General features: G+C 35.2%; 1 protein-coding gene across 3 annotated transcripts in view; it reads right to left on the minus strand.

Moving 5' to 3' along the window:
- The window catches only part of LAMA2 (laminin subunit alpha 2), a 645,363-nt gene that overhangs the window by 276,377 nt on the left and 352,001 nt on the right, over window positions 1-16,985 (minus strand). For all 3 annotated transcript variants that reach the window (XM_059177585.1, XM_059177583.1, XM_059177584.1), the window contains exons 13-15: window positions 13,869-13,970; window positions 12,237-12,448; window positions 2,697-2,808 (exon numbers count right to left, since the gene is read on the minus strand). In XM_059177585.1, the coding sequence (XP_059033568.1) occupies window positions 2,697-2,808; window positions 12,237-12,448; window positions 13,869-13,970 (426 nt within the window). The remainder of the gene's footprint in view (window positions 1-2,696; window positions 2,809-12,236; window positions 12,449-13,868; window positions 13,971-16,985) is intronic.

The following is a 16,985-nucleotide window of genomic DNA, read 5'->3' on the forward strand; positions in this document are numbered from 1 at the left end:
CTTCTTCTACAAAGCTGACTTTCTCATTCTTCAACACTCAGATTATATACTTCCACTTCAGAGAGCCTCTCCTGACAACCTTTCATAAAGTAGCCCTTCTCATCTACTCCTCTAACACCCTTCCTTAGTAGTTGTATCAAGATACCTTGTGAATTTTCTTCATGGCATTTATTACATTTATTTAAATTTGTTCTCTGGCATATTATATAGCCACCACTCAAGGTAATGTCCTTGAGGGCAGGGACCATATCTGTATTATTCATCACCTTATCATTCATATCAAGGGTCTTGATGGTATCAAAATATATGATTATCAGTATCAGTTAAAAAATATATTAACACTTCCATGACATAGTTAATATTATTCCCATCTTATAGAAAAGAAAGCTAAGATTTGAATTAAAGTACTTCTTTTTCAGTATCCCATTTTGCTTTGATTTGCTCACCTGTCTCACCTGTGAAATAAAATGAATTATGACGGTACCAGGAAAGTCAGAAAATATTTGAAAGATTAAACTGTGGAGTGATTTATGAGAAGTTGGGTAGAAATGAGAAAACAAGATTTTGAATCAACATTTTGGCCCCAAATAAAGTAAAAGAGAATGATATTATAATGAGAGGTTTGACCTGTTTTTTGGCAACCAAGAATTATGACATTCTAGTCTTTGTAGTTTACTCAGCTCTTAAGTGGTTTGTGGATATTGGTGATAGCAAAGCTAGTGTGACTGGCCTTATGAACTCAATAAAAAGCAAATAAAATCAGGAAAGGATAGGAATGAATAATAGCAAGTCTAAAAATTGGACCTTTTGATGAGGAAAGGAAGGAATTGTTAGTGGAAAAAAATGAAAAAGAGAGAAATCCTGGAGCTCCAGAATTCACTTTCTCCTGATTCAACTAAATTCCTTTATGGGCTTCCAAACACCTTTATTTATCAAACAATTATTGTGTAAGAATCACAGGAAGCTTTCACTTTCCCTCCTCTGTTTCTTTGACTCTTTCATGCTTCTCTCTTTCTATCTAATTGTTACCATTAATTTAGCATCCAATTTGAGGTTTTTGCACGCAGGGATACTTTCAGTGACACTGCGCTGTACTGGAACTGCTCATCTCTTTGAATGATTATTGCACTTACGTTCTGTACCACTTACCGGTCCTTTAATTATATAGTGCTGAGATCCAATTTTTCATAGGTGTTTGTTCTGGCTCTCTAAATAGATGGTTAGTTCTCTAAGGACAGGGATTATGATGTAACCTTCCAGATAATCCCCTCAGCATCTAGTACAGAATTTACTAAAGATTCACAATAAATACCTTTGAAGAGAGGAACGAATAAGCAAAAAACATAGCCAACTGAACAATTCTAATATTCAGTTTTATATTAATGGACGTTTGGCACTCATAAAGATGAAGAAGAGTACACGGAATAATGAATCTAGGAATAAGTATTAAAGGAAGAATAGAATCAAGGTATTTATTATTACAATTGAAATAGGAACTTAAAGGTTCAAAGGGAGCTTTCTGGCTTGAATAAAAACTGGTAGGCTCTTAATAAAAGAATATGTTTCATCAAATACAGCATGTATTTTAAATGTAAAATCAAATTTAGGTTGACAGAACAAATTTATTTCCACAGTTATTTTTCTCTTCTTTAGATGAATTTTGTAAAATCGAGTATGTCAATGAATTTCATTTAGTTTTATTTCTAGATAGGTGAATCTGATCCTCGTTAAAAAAAACACATTTGTCATGAATATGACTCTAAATCCTGTATATCCTCTAAAGGCATGCATTATTTTAGAGCACAAAAGAACTAACAGAGCAATGCCTAGAGTATTTCTATAAATGGTTTAATGGGATAGTGTGTTGAAGTGGAACATCTTGGTACACTCAAATGATTCCTTAAAGGCACCATTTTTAAAGAATTTAAGCTTCTATTTATCTGCAAGCCATGTCCTCTATCAGAAAAATTTTTTGACCAGGTTTTAAGTAAAGCCAATTTCAAACTACTGAAAAAAAATACATATAAGTATAGGAAAATGATTACTTTAAAATGAAACATTGTGGTATTAAATAAGAAATGTTAATCTTACTACAAAACTAGAATATTGGGGCAGCAACAAATATCTCAAATTTCAGGTGCTAAGCAAATCAAAGCCATGTAGGAAAATTTCCAGATCAAAGTATTTCTTCCATATATTATATTCTTGGCATTTTAAAGATAGCATCCTTCAATTGCTTGCAGTTTGGTGTTCTTAGAAATAAAGTAGAGAAGGAGTGTGATACACAAGATTAAAAACTGGAGGCAAGGGGAAAAACAGTGCGAATTCCTGGTAAGTATGGAGATAGAAATGAAGGGAAATTATTTTGAAATATTAAATATGATTCTGCTATCATTCATCTTATTTTATCAACCAATTAAATAGGAAATAAACACTCAGGAAAAGATCAGATTTTCAGCTGTCGTAAGGTAAAAATATCCAAAACAGAAACATCATTTCAAGATGACATAATGTGAGCAGTACTCGATTTGAAAGCCATGATTTTTGGCAGACACTCAAGTTTCTTCTTTAAGGAAAACACTATCATTTATTTGTGCAATCACTGATGGAACAGCTAAACTACTTATAAAACAGTGTATTGAAAGCAATGTGCGAGGAACTTGGAATGTGTTGAGAATTTATTCCTGCAAACTTACTTCGCAAGAGGAGCCCGTGTATCCAGGAGGACACTGACAAACTTCCACAGCTGTGGCGAGGCTTCCGTCAGTAGGATAGGGCACCGCAGATTCAAGGCCCACCGAGCCCAACCTATAGTGGGAAGGAAAAGAGAGGGTACATAGCTTGAGGACTCCTAGAGAAATAAGAATGGAAACATAGGTAAACTGTTTGTGTTGAGAAAGACAGCCCAAAAATATCCATAACTTGAAGCTCTGGTCATTCCTTAAGTCTGTCCAGCGCAAAGTGCTTGCCAGCACTCCCACTCTCAAATGCTGAAAAGGTACAAGAATATTCCTGCTCACGTCTTGAGTTCTGGATGTGTTTTGATTTCCTTTTTGGGAGGAGATAGTTTAAAATAACACAGTTGAAGGTGTTTTTAAAACAGAAAACATTCACATGATGGTTCGACTCACTTTATTTATTTATTTTTTTTAAAGATTTTATTTATTTATTCGACAGAGAGAGATCACAGGTAGATAGAGAGGCAGGCAGAGAGAGAGGGAAGCAGGCTCCCTGCTGAGCAGAGAGCCGGATGCGGGACTTGATCCCAGGACCCCGAGACCATGACCTGAGCCGAAGGCAGCGGCTTAACCCACTGAGCCACCCAGGCGCCCCTCGACTCACTTTAATATTTAAACTAGAAAAATCGAAAGAAGACAATATTAATTATCCAGCGCGAGCTTTTATTAAACTGGAAGGAAAGGGGCGCCTGGATGGCTCAGTTGGTTAAGCTTCTGCCTTTGGCTCAGGTCATCATCCCGGGGTCCTAGAATGGAGTCTCACATCAGGCTCCCTGCTCAGCGGGAAGCCTGCTTCTCCCTCTGTCTGCTTCTCCCCCTGCTTGTGTTTCCTCTCTGGCTGTCTTTCTGTCAAATAAATAAAATTTTAAAAATAAATAAACAAATAAATTGGAAGGTAAGATGGAAGAAAAGAAGGAAGCTAGTCTGACTTCTTTTTTCTCAGAAACAAATCTGCATACTGATAGTTAAAGTTTCTTTAAAAAAAAAAAAATTAGTCACCATACAGTACATCATTCGTTTTTGATATAGTGTTCCAAGATTCTCATTTTCATACAACTGGAGCACTGGGTGTTATATGCAAAGTGAAACTTTCACGTGCTATTTTTCTTAAATTTGTTTTTGGCCTCAACTAAAGGCATTGTTCTCTGTATCTGTGGGTTTCATTTCATCAGCACTTTTGTATAATCCAGTGATTTTAGCAGAGTGATTTGGAGTCACTCATTATTTGGGGGAAAAGCTGGTTTGGCCAAATTGAAAAATGTCATTATATTTGCTTTTTATTTATATATGTGGCATTTATGTACATTATATGTATATGTACTTCCCATATATATTTCCTTCCAAAAATATGAAAACTTAATATGAACTAAAAATTTAAATAAATGTTATTGTTGTCTTATTGGCTTTTTTCCATTTCTTTTTCATAAAAGAAATTTTAAAAGCTTCATTATTAACAACACAGACTCAGGAGTCAGACCGACCAAGACTCATATCCTGTCTCTGACATTTACCAGTCCTGTTAGACTAGAAAAAATTATTAATTTCTCTAGGTCTCAGTATTCTCTGCTATGTAGTGAAGATTATATAAGAGTTCATACATCATAAACTTGATTTAGAAATTAAATGAAATACAATGAATATATAATGAATGAATATAAAGTTCTTGATTTAACATATAACACATAGTAGGTGACTATTAAATAGTAGGCATTTTATTAACATTATTCTTGTTGACTGTTGAGAGGGTATAGAAAATATCTACAGGAGTACTAAAAGAAATACTACTTGAATCTCCAAATCTAGCTTTTTGCCATTTTAATACATTAAAACAAATTTTAAGTAAACTTCAAGGGTACAAAATTAATTGATGGCTATTGACTAGTGGTAAGTATTATTTCTTAAAATTATTGATAACCTCCCCTAACACAACATTATGTGCCTTCTTTTAACTGTAAGAAAGATGAAACCAACTCTTGCATTTTCAGTTGCTTTCCAAAAGAGTGGTAGTAGATTTTTATTAATCAGTGATTCATGTTTATCAAGGAACTTCAGAGATTTGGAAATCTATGCTGTAATCAATCCAGACAACAAAGCTAATAGGCTCATTTAATGAATCTTCAAAAGTAACAACCTTTAACCAAATTATAAACTTTTCAGCTAATAAATTTCTAAAAATATTACTGTTTTGGGGCACCTGGCTGACTCAGTCAATAGAGCATGAGATTTTTAATCTCAGGGTTGTGACTTCAAGCCCCACATTGGGCATGGAGTCTACTTAAAATTTAAAAAAAAAATACATTAAAATAATTATTGTGTTTACTCTCATTTTACTAATACCAGACAGTTGATGGTACCTTGGAATGTGTATGACCTCAGACATAACCAAGAAGTTGAAAAGAAAAATCAAGGCAATTGGATGGAATCTTCTTGGGTGCTGAGTACTAACTGGTATCTACTAAAGGTAAGAGACTTATCTTTAGCCACAGATTAATTCATTGAACACTACTTCTTCAATGCTTTCTTCTTTGGGGGTATAATCTGGACAACCTAGTAGAAGGTCCTAAAATGTTAAGTGTTAAAAATCACTCTCTTACAGTACTCAGGTTATGTAGAGATTTTTGGGAAAATCCCTAAATGGTCATTTTCTAAGCACCACCAAGTAAACTTGTACAAGAAGTATCACTGGAAATTCTTCTTTGTTTTTTTCCACTGGGGTGAAATTCATATAACATAAAATTAACCATTTTAACATGTTCATTTAGTACATTCATAGTGTTGTATACCCATAAACTTCATTTGGTTTCAAGCATTTTCACTGGCCCGTGGGAAAACCCTATACCTATTAAGCAGGCACTTTCTATTCTGGCCTTTCTGGTAGAAAGGTAACCCTGGTAAACCACAAGTCTGCTTTCTGTCTCCATGGATTTAACATGGATAATTCTGGATATTTCATATAATTGGAGTCATACAATGCATGACCTTTTGTGTCTGGCTTCTCTCTGTTAGTATGTTTTCAAAGTTCATCCTTGTTGTAGCATGTATCAGGGTATCATTCCTTTTTATGGCTGAGTAATATTCTACTGTATAAGTACCACTCAACATATGGTTTGAATTACTAAGGAGAGTACTCGCTTGTGTCGACATGAGCTTATGAGCTACTTCTCATAAAGACCCTGTTGGATCATCTGTATACCTCACCAGATCATCTCAATACATGCTCAATACATTTTTGTTTGTTGGATGAATGGATAGATGGATAGTTGATAGATGGATAGATGAATGGGTAGGTTAATGAATAGGTGAATGGAATGTAGTTGTTTTATAAAATACTAACATACTCCCAAATAAATGATAGACTAAAGCCTAATATCAACCCTTCAGATAAATAAAGTCAGAGAAGTAAAAGACAAATTACTCATTTGATCTGGCAAAAATAAATAAATAAATAGAAAAATGTTAGAGTTAGAACTTGAGGTCAGAGGTCAGAACACAACAGAACAAATTGTGACATCTTATTGCCTGCAATTAATGGACTGTCACAAGATTCACTTAGATTTCTGATCACTTTAATTTCAGAATTAGATGATTTCAGGATTGCTATACTAGTTTACTATCACATAAAGTACTGCCACAATTTTCTAAACAGTAGACTGGTCAATTGTATATACAGTCCTAGGATTTTCAATATAAAATTGAGTATTGGAATGTTTTAAAATAGAAAAGTGACTAATAGATTACTTTAAGGGAGAATTTAAAATATAACAGAACAAAAACAAAAATATTTCCAATGAATTGCCAAATTTCATTTGTCTTTTGAACAACAGATGTTCCTCTCCTTAATCTGTGTAACCATTTTGAGCTATGAGAAATTTCAACATTCAAACATCTTTCCCAGCAATATCCCACATTAGCATTCACTGAGCAGATCCAACGTTCATCAGGTTCTGCTGTTGGTAAATGGGATTTTAATGTGTTTAACAGTTTTAAGTGTTACTCATAAAGAAGGCTGCAGGTTTTTCCCCCCCTTCAATATGGACATGTTCTTTTCTTGATACCAGGCTGCATTCATTTAAATACATAATGCTGGTAGGAATAAGGTACTAAATTTTAGAAGTGCACGGACTATCAAAGATTTGTCAACTTAGTCACATGCTTTAGTTGGCTCTTTCCCTTTATTCTTATGACTTGGAAATATGGATAAAATGATGAAGAGAAAAGACACAATTATATAAGCTTGTACTGAAAATATTAGAATCATATCAGAAACATTATTCTGTTACTGACCTAAAAATCATTCTCAGTATTTTTGTTTCATTATATTTCCACCAGAGTTAGATAGGTTAAGCTTTACTAAAATAATAGTAACAATAATATATAAAACAAATTATTCTTTGAAGCAGTAAGAACTATGAAACTATGATCATAAAATTCTTTTAAATAATTTTTCCCCATCTTTTTTTTTTTTTTCTATTAAAGGCATCCATTTAATTCTACTTAAATAAATGTAACTTTGGGCGAGCCACCAGAGGAAAATTTTATTGCTGTTTCAGGTGCTTTATTCTATTTCATTTCTGTCAAAACCTAAGATGATGACTCAGAACTTCCCATAGTCTCTACCTTGTGGAAGTTCCATCAAGCACCACTCAGGGGGAACTGATAAATATTACTCCACTCCTTAAAAGGCAAAAAACCATTTAGTGGCCCAGGCAATATCTGAGTGGGCCATCTGAGCAAGACCTAGACATTCCTACCATCATTTTTAGCTCCCCATCAAGTAAGGGAAATAACTGACAGGATTGGATCCCACTGAAGCCATTCACAGACATTATATTATGATAATATGATAATTCATCTCTTCCTTCTTAGCTCTACCAGTATGTACTGGGCACAGTTCTAATGTAGTATTTATTATACTACTGTAAATGCACATATCTGCTTTCCATTATGGAGTATGCCTTTTCTTAATTCAGTGATCATTTATCCACCATCATATCCTCTTTGCTTAGCTTAGAACAACCAAATCATAATAATTACTGCTTACTGAGTGTCTGCCATAATGGGGCTTGACAGACATCTCATTTAACTATGAGCGAATGCAGTGTGGTAATTGTGTTATTGTCTCCATTTACAAACGAAGAATCTGAGACTCAGAGAAGGGTTGTGTCTAAGATAACACAGTTAACCAACAGTGCAGAACAGAATCAAACCCAAGCATGACTACAAAACCAATGAGCATCTTGTGATCCTACATTGTCTCACAACATATTGCTAAATAGTGTGTCAGGTGTTTTTGGTACATGATTTTCTCACCTAGCCTTCAATCTTGAAAGTTAGACATTGCTTCTGCTATTATACAGAGGAGGAGACTGAGACTTAGATATATGTAAAAGGCACTGAGTAAATGCTGGCACGCTGGCAGACTGAATGAATCCATTATTTACAGAATTGATTTGGCTGGTAGTCCAAGACAATAGCAGGGAAACACAGGTGGGTTTAAACCCTTTACCAAGAGCCCAATACCTAGTGAGTTGCATAATTTTTTTTTAATTTTAATGGCTTTATCAGTATAATTTCCTCAAAAAATGATACCTGTATCATTAATTTCAAAAGGTAGATGTATACTATGCTTCTATCAACACTATTACTATAATCATCAAGAGGCTCCTTTATTTATAAGAGTTTTTCTAGATTATTTATTACATAAATTCTGTGTAATGTTTTTGGTACAACCCCTCAACACACATTTACTCATATGAAGTCATATGAAGATATCTTGCCTTGAAACAATTCTGAATTCACTTTCAAACAATAAAAACACATAAAGTGTATCATGATAAAGTTATGACGGGGGCTCAATTATGCTGTGGTAACAACTCCATATTCTTAGTGTCTTAACAGAAAACAAAAAGTTTACTCTTGCAAAATCCTCCACAGTTCTGAGTGAGTGATGGTTAAGGGCGGCTGACCTCTATATGCTGTCAATACTTCAGGTAATTTTTATCTTCTGGTAGGTGGATAAGCTCCAGAGAGTCTCATACTAGCAATTCAATGCTTTTCTTGTGTGTGTGTCCGGGGCAGAGGGAGGAAGGCGGCAGGGGGAACTCACTCCCACTCACGTACCATTGTCTAAACCAAGTCATATGACCATATCCACCCTCAGAGGTTAGGGAAATATAATACTACGAAAGGAGTTGTTTGGATCTGGGTATTTACCCAAGGAAAATAAAAACACTAATTTAAAAAGATGTAAAAATCTTATGTTTATTATAGCATTATTTACTACAGTCAATATATGCAAACAAACTACGTGTCTAACAACAGATGAATGGATAAAGAAGATGTGGTAATAGATACACAATGGAATACTACTCAGCCATAACAAATAATGGGATCTTACCATTTGTTACAGCATAGGAAGCCCAAGGGGATATTATGCTAAATTAAAAAAGTCAGACAGAGAAAGATAAATACCATATAATCTCACTTATATGTGGAATCTGCAACACAGAGCAAAGGGACAAATCAACAATTGACAACAACAAAGATGGAAACTGGCTCATAATTACAGAGCACCAATAGGTGATTGCCAGAGTGGAGGGAAGTAGGGGATAGGCAAAGTAAGTGAAGGGAACTGAGGTACAAACTTCTGGTTATAACATCAATAGGTCATGGGGATGAAAAGTATAGCATCGGGCATATGGTTAATATTATGGCAATAACTTTGTATGGTGAGAGATGGTAACTATGCTTAATGTGAACATTTTGTAATGTATATCATTGCTGAATCACTATGTCATACAACTGAAACTAATGATAATATATGTCAACTACACTTCAATGAAGATTTTAAAAGTAGATAAGTAAATAATAAAATAAAATAAAAAGGGAGGGGACTGGAAATTTTGATGAATTGAACTAATGTCTGCCATAAAGTAAAAGAAAAGAAAAAACCACAGATCTAACACCTGAGATATTTAAGAAAAGCTGAACAGATTCCTTGGCTTGAGTTAAATATCAAGGGTGCTACTAAAGCTAATGTTTAGACAATTTAGAGGAGAAAGATGTATGATTTGGTTAGGTTAATTTCTATTTCTAACAGAAAGATGAAATTTTTCTGTTCTTATTTTCATCTTACCAATGAGGGCAAGAAGAAAGAAATCAATTAATTTTATTGTATGAGCCTCTCAGCATTCTGGAAAAGAATGACAGTAAAAATTGTCACCATTTTGGAGCTATCACTGTATGCTTTATTCTCCATGTCTCCAAAGTCTTAATGGTACTTGGAGAAAATGGTACTGCTTGCAGTGACTAAGGTCAGAGAGAAATGCTTACAATTTGTGCGTCCATTCACCATTAGCAAAATGCCTTTGCAGCCCTCTAATTCTATTCTCCTGGTGACCTTTGGAAGTTGGCAAGGCAATTGTCCTCCTCTGTATTTCACAGACGAGGTGATTGAAATTCAAAGAGGTCAAAGCTACACTTATGTTTACAACTATTAAATAGCTGAATTGAAAACAGAAGTCAAAATCCTGACCCACAGGCTAGTTCTCCTTCAACTATTCATCTGCATCTAACCACACAGCTGGAGGAAGGGAAGTCCCCTGTGCTGAGAACTACCAGGGAAATAAATCTTCCTTAAATATCACAAAAACACCAAGTTTTGTGGGGATGGCTTCAATTTACTTGTGCTTACATACAAACTGGATGCTAGGTCTGAAGCCTACTGTGCAAGACAAGTTGAAATCAATTCAAGTGATGTTTCACAAATATGACTCAATCCACTTGGAGATCAAAGAGAAATAAAATACAGCAAGTTCATGGAGTGGGGATTTAGGCTGACTGTTTACCTGAAATGGGTAGGCATTTCAAATCTGATTTTGGGTTTTCCTTCTAGAAGGACAGTGCTCTAGGTAACGTAGGCTGCAGAAAGCAGCCACCTACTAGTATGGATTAGCTCCAGTGTTGTTCCCGTACCCTTGCTCTGTGAACATGCCACTCATACACTTCGCAAGGCATCCAATGAAGCTGATGATTTTGATCGGTAGACACTGAAATTACCTGATATAAATCAGGAGGAAATGCCTTTGGATTAACTAGTCTGAGAAGCAAGGCTGACAAAAATAAATAAGCCCCCTAGCTGCTTTTTGTCAATTTGGTTGTCATTCACATTGAAAGCCAGAGGACTCATCTCTCTGTACTGTTTAAACATCATGACAATCTCTATTTACTAAATGGGAGAAAACATAATTAATTCCTAAGTGCTGCTTCACATCTTCATGGCATTTTAACCCAGCTTCCAGCAGAATTGCCTATGCAAAAGAGGTACACTGTTTGACAATAGTTCTGTTTATGAATCTGCAGTCCTCTCCTTTGGGAGATGTTAATGATGATTACATTTAGTTGAAATGGTACAAGTGAAAGACAAACTAGGCAGCAGCATGAGCAAATGATGGGAGTGGGGAAGCATCAGTATTAAAAACAAAAAACAAAAAACATACCCTCCTGTAGGTAAACCAGTATTGGAGACATTCCTTTGATTCTAATTATGTCATGTTGTCAGTTTTGGGTTATGTTTCATCATCTAACTCAATCTCATCTGGGGGGAAGTTGGCATGCTATCTTGTGTGTATTCAGGAAAACAGCTCATTCAGACATAGTTGAAGTTCACAGTTCATTGGATAAATACATCACTGTTTTTAAAATGGAAAGCATAGCAGCCTACAGTTAGTCGGATATGAGAATGTTTGGTTCCAGTCAGAAGTTCTCTCTTTAAAGAAAAGAATGGAAAACAACCAATTCCAGTTAATGAGCACTTTCCATAATTACCACATATAATTTTCACAACGACCCTGAAAGGTAGACACTATAATCTCCACTTTACACTTGAAGGAACCAAGTTTCCGCAAGGACCAATCACTTGCCAAAGGTCACACATAAAATAAGCAATTCAGCTCACTGAATTCCTAGTTAGGTTGGCTCCAAAGCTCATACTTGTTCCTTTACATCACACAGCCATCTCAGCCTTTTATAAAGAGACTTGTGATTATTTAGAGGAAAGTGTTGAGATTTCTTATTACAAAGTATATACTATTAAGCTAGATACATGTTAATCAATTCATGGAAGAAAATACTTTACAAACTACTTTCTAAATATGACTACCCTGGAGTTATACGTCTTTAGTTTCCCACAATCTGAGTCATCATAATGGAGATTTTAATTTCCAGCATAGAATTTCTCAGAATGTGGATTATTTTTCATCACACTCTCTGGCCAAACTGTGAAGGAATTGTCAATACTAGAAAAGACACATTCCAAAAACACATTCCTTTTGTGTATTTCAATTTTAAAGTTTTACTAGAAACGCCTTTCAGAAAACTAGTGCTCGACTCTTATCTACATCTGAAGGAAACCTACAGACTTCAAAGTCACTCTTACCGAAGGCCTGTTTGGTCTAAAGGAATTGTGCCAACACTGGGAGATGTAGTTCTTGAGTTTACCTGAAGATGGCATCCATCCCAAGGCTGTACGTGATTTGTATGAGGACTCTCTTCAAATTCGCAAGCACTGTCATCAACTCTCTTCTACTGACTGGGGAATTTGTGCCATGAATGGTAAACAATTCTTCTTTAAGTGACAATACATGAGTATGTTCTTCATACGGTTGCAGATACGCCTCATCTTGGGCTGTGCCAATTCTCAAGTCATTTCCCTAAAGGGAAAAATAAAGTACAAAAGGGCAAAAGTGTAAAAGGTTTAAAGGGTAAAGAGTATGCATATTTGGATGTGCCACTTAGTGACTTATCCTCAGTAGATTTTTAATTCCAGGCTGGCTTTCCTTTCATTCAGTATATTTCTGGCATACTTGGAAGTAAGAGAAGGCAAATTAACTGTTAGCCTTAACCAGATGAAGGACCAAGTATAAGATTTGTTATGCATGACCTTGCTTCCACCATTAACTGAAAGATTCTTGGAACTCATACATAAACGTGTGATTACAAATACTTTGATTTTACGCAAGTGCACAGTAACTGCATATTTCAAATATATTATTTTTTATGGTGAATGTGGGTTGTATAGAAAAATAGGAAAGAAAACTTACCACAGTGTAGTGTCATAAGCTTTCATTTGAAATAACTTTTCTCTATGGGAAAACAAAAACAAACCTGAAAAGCTCTGGACTCTAGTGTTCCCAAGAAGATAACGCATCCTTACATGGAATGTACGGACTGACCTATGACTTTTAGGTTATCCTTCTTCTCTGAGTTCATTTATACTAATAATATAGAACTTCACAACATTTTACATTTAGAGAATCCCTTTTATCTTGAAGGAATTCCTAGACACACTTCTAGTTTCATAGACACACACACTTGCATACATATATATGTAGTAATATGTATCACCCAGATCTTTTCACCTAATATTGGAAATATGTATGTTATGGGAAGAATTCTGTCACTGATTTATATGCGTGAAATGTTCAAGGCAAAGAACAACAAGGCATGGTACTAAATCAACATTAATCCATTTGGAATCACAAATGTGCATGTAAGTGTGTGCCTTTGAGACTGTGTGAGTGTTGGAGGAAGAGTATGAGAAAAGGGGCAGAGAGCCTCTAAGATATCTTTAGGCCTTCAGCATTCTGAAATTGTCCATGGCCCCCAAATCCTGAAAGCAGTTCTCCTATGTCTTTCTTATCTAAATTAAGAGTTTTGAAGTCAAGATTTAACTATACCTAAATAAATAGTTTCCATTTGCCTCTGCCTAATATAAACAAAGAAGTAGATTATAAAATCTATTTGGAAGCAAGGAAAGATGAAAAGAATTGAACTATGTAAATCAGCATTTGGCTAAACACTTGATCATACTTCTAATCTTAAGAATATGGTCAGTATGTTTTTATTTTAAATTCTAAATCTGGTCTGAGGGTCTACTTTAACATTGGAACCTAATGAATATGCTCAATCTTTTAGATATATCTCAGGGTGAAACATAACATGGGCATTAAAAAATTTCCCAAGATAAAAGATTCTCTATGTCACATGTAAATTAATGTCAAAACCAGTCAGGTAAGGGATAACTTAAGAGTGTTAAACAGCTGAACATAAATGATCTGCTCCATACTTTACCTCTAAGATAACCACAATCTGGAGTACACGTTCTGTATCTTCTTCTTCTTCTTCAAAGTCATATGATATGGTAAATGTCAATTGTCCTCCAGCTGCTGTAAGCTACAACAGAGGAGATGCATAATCATTACAAGATAGGAGATGGGCTATTAACTCATATTTTACTTATTATTTTAAAATCATTTTATTGTTCTAGAGGGTAGAATTTGGAAGAAACAGAAATTACAAGAGTGCAGAGTGAGAATGATAGACATTTCTTTAGCAGTAACCTTTATACGAACCTTACCCATCAACAGCAAGCCTGACATAAATATAAATTCATGTATTGTTTTTCCCAGTATTGCAGGCTTGCTGAAATAGGTTAAGCTCCATGAAACCAAAAACAGCCCCTCCTGTCATTTTCCTCGTCTATAACTTAAGCTTTACAATTCCCAAGCAGAGAAGGATCTTTGTCAAAATTGGGAGATTTCTACCCATCCCTGAGGGTCACTCACTTTCTGTTGGTATGAACACTTTCAACAAAGACATCACTCCATTTGACAGTAACTTTCCATAGACTATAAGCTAAACTTGGAAATGCTGTGGGTCAGAGCAAAACAAGAGTAGCAGCAAATTTTATATTATGATACAATTCAATCAAAACTCCCAAGGAAGATACGCTTTTCCCTGTGCAATCAAATATACTTTGTTGGAATGAATGTTATTATCCCTTTTCATTAAACAAACTTCTTTTCTTCCACTATGCATGCCAAGTCCCATATAATGGATGCTTGAGGTTTACATCTTTGACATTGACAGTAACCTTGCAGAAAGGGAAAAAAAAAAATAGGAAAGCAAGATCATTTATAGGACAGGAATCAACACTGGAGCTTGAGTGACAGATTTGATGCAAATACTGCAGTCCTTTTTTTAAAAATTCCACTCCAGCATTGTAAATAAAGACATTCATAAAACAAAGCTGATGATTTGTATTCTGCTGTTTCCTCCATGCTGACACACACAGCCCCAGCTCAGCAGCCGTTGGCTCTCCATGGCCTCTTACTGTGGACCCTGACCACAAAGCAATTCCCAGCGATGCACGGGATGGAGGAGGAGGAACCCGGATTCCTCTTAGAGTTGTTCCGTGGGGAATGGCACATAACTTGCCATGGCTGATTAAACAGGGTTTCCAAATTGCAGCTCTGCAATGTCTTCTAAGAGCTCATTACAAGGAGCTCTAGTAGGAACTGGTATTCAGAAAACTTTTATTCCCTGTTCCACTGAGAAATAGCACTCCTCTAATGTCTTTTCATATATAAAATAATAAATATCTGCCTGGACTATAGCACTTGGCAGTATTGTGAGTAATGAAGGTTGAATCTGTATAACAGGTTTTGGGTTCTATTAAGATAAGCATCCTAAATATTACCTTGCCTACTTGTTCAAAATCAGCCAGACCATTTTCTCAATGAGAAAAGTCTAGACAGGAAGCAGGAAAGAATGCTTTATAGATTTCAAAGACTGAACTATTTAGAATTTTCTTCATTTATAAAAATATTTTGTAGAACTTAGGGTTGGAGTTTGGGAAAAACACCAGGATGTAGATTTATAATGTTGCAAAAACTTTTGAGCTTCCAAATATATTTTGATCATTTAAAATTTGGACAACATGCTTTTATTTATTTATTTATTTATTTATTTATTTAGGGGAATGTGTTTCCCTAAAAGAAAAGGAAAAAAGATCCATTTTAATTCATAATTTCTTAATTTAAAGTTACACAAATGTGAGGAACTCAGAATGAAAGGTAATGCCTATTTTGCTCATAAGTGCCAAACTGAGTGTAATTTGAATATCCAAGCTTTTTTCATTTTTTAAAGATTTATTTATTTGTTTGAGAGAGAGCACAAAAGCATGCACACACATGCGCAAGGGAGGGGTAGACGGAGAGGAAGAGAGAGAATCTCAGGGGACTCTGCATTGAGCTTGGTGGACTGGGGACTTGATCCCATGACCCTGAGATCATGACCTGAGCCAAAATCAAGAGTCAAACATAAAACCAACTGAGATTATACAGGAGCCCCAGAATATTCAAGCTTTTAAGGCTTTAGATGAAATAGAAAAATGTTTGATTTGTTACAACATTTCATTTGTTTATGTTGTTTCTATACCTACTCATAATAATTATAAAGTCAAATAACATATAAAATAATAAGGGAGGAATGAGGATGGAAATGGGAAAAAGAAACAAATACAGAAAAAGAAAGGGCCCTTTGGCAGGTCAATCATAATATAAAACAAGAACTAAGGAGTAGAATTAATTCAACCTGTTCTTCTGAGGGCTTATGATAATAATAGTAATAAAAATGAAAACTTGACTTTTCACTCACATTTCTTAAAGCAAATTTTCCCCAACGCTTTGATACCTATACTTCAGTACTGTTAGAACCAGTTTTGAATCATCTAAAAATTTGCATGAGTGAATCCATTTTCCTTCCACCTACGTTATGTGGAAGCAGACCATTTAAACAAGAGGTATGATGATGTTATCAGCTTTGTTTTTTTCTCCGAGTCACAAATATCAATTTCCATAGTATTAGAATCATTGTCTTTTTCATTCACTTTAAAGCTATATATTTATGGCCATTTCTTTTTCTTTTGTTTAAGATATTTATTTATTTATTTGAAACAGAATGAAAGCACGAGCAGGAGGGAGGATCGATCAGTGGGCGAGGGATAAACAGACTCACCACTGAGCAGGGAGCCCAATGCAGAGACTCAGTTCCAGGACCCTGGGATCATGTCCTGAGCCAAACACAGATGCTTAACCAACTGGCCACCCTGGCATATGGCCATTTCTATATGGCAGCTTAGTCAACTCCTTATTTAAGTTACTTTCAAAAAGGATTGCTTAAGATGCTATCCCACAGTTTAGAAGTTGTCCTTCCCAACAAGTACACACCATTATATGAAAGTCTTTGTAATGAGTCAACTATAAGACAGCATCTTCTTTTCCAAGGGATATTGGTATTTGGGGGAAAAAACCATTGAGATTATTCAGAGTATAAACCGTCCTTTCCTATAGCTTTGGATGAAGAAGTCTCTGCCTCTTCTCCATCTATCCACCACTCCATATGACA

Source organism: Mustela lutreola, chromosome 6 (genome assembly GCF_030435805.1).
Source record: "Mustela lutreola isolate mMusLut2 chromosome 6, mMusLut2.pri, whole genome shotgun sequence".
Lineage (NCBI taxonomy): Eukaryota > Metazoa > Chordata > Mammalia > Carnivora > Mustelidae > Mustela > Mustela lutreola.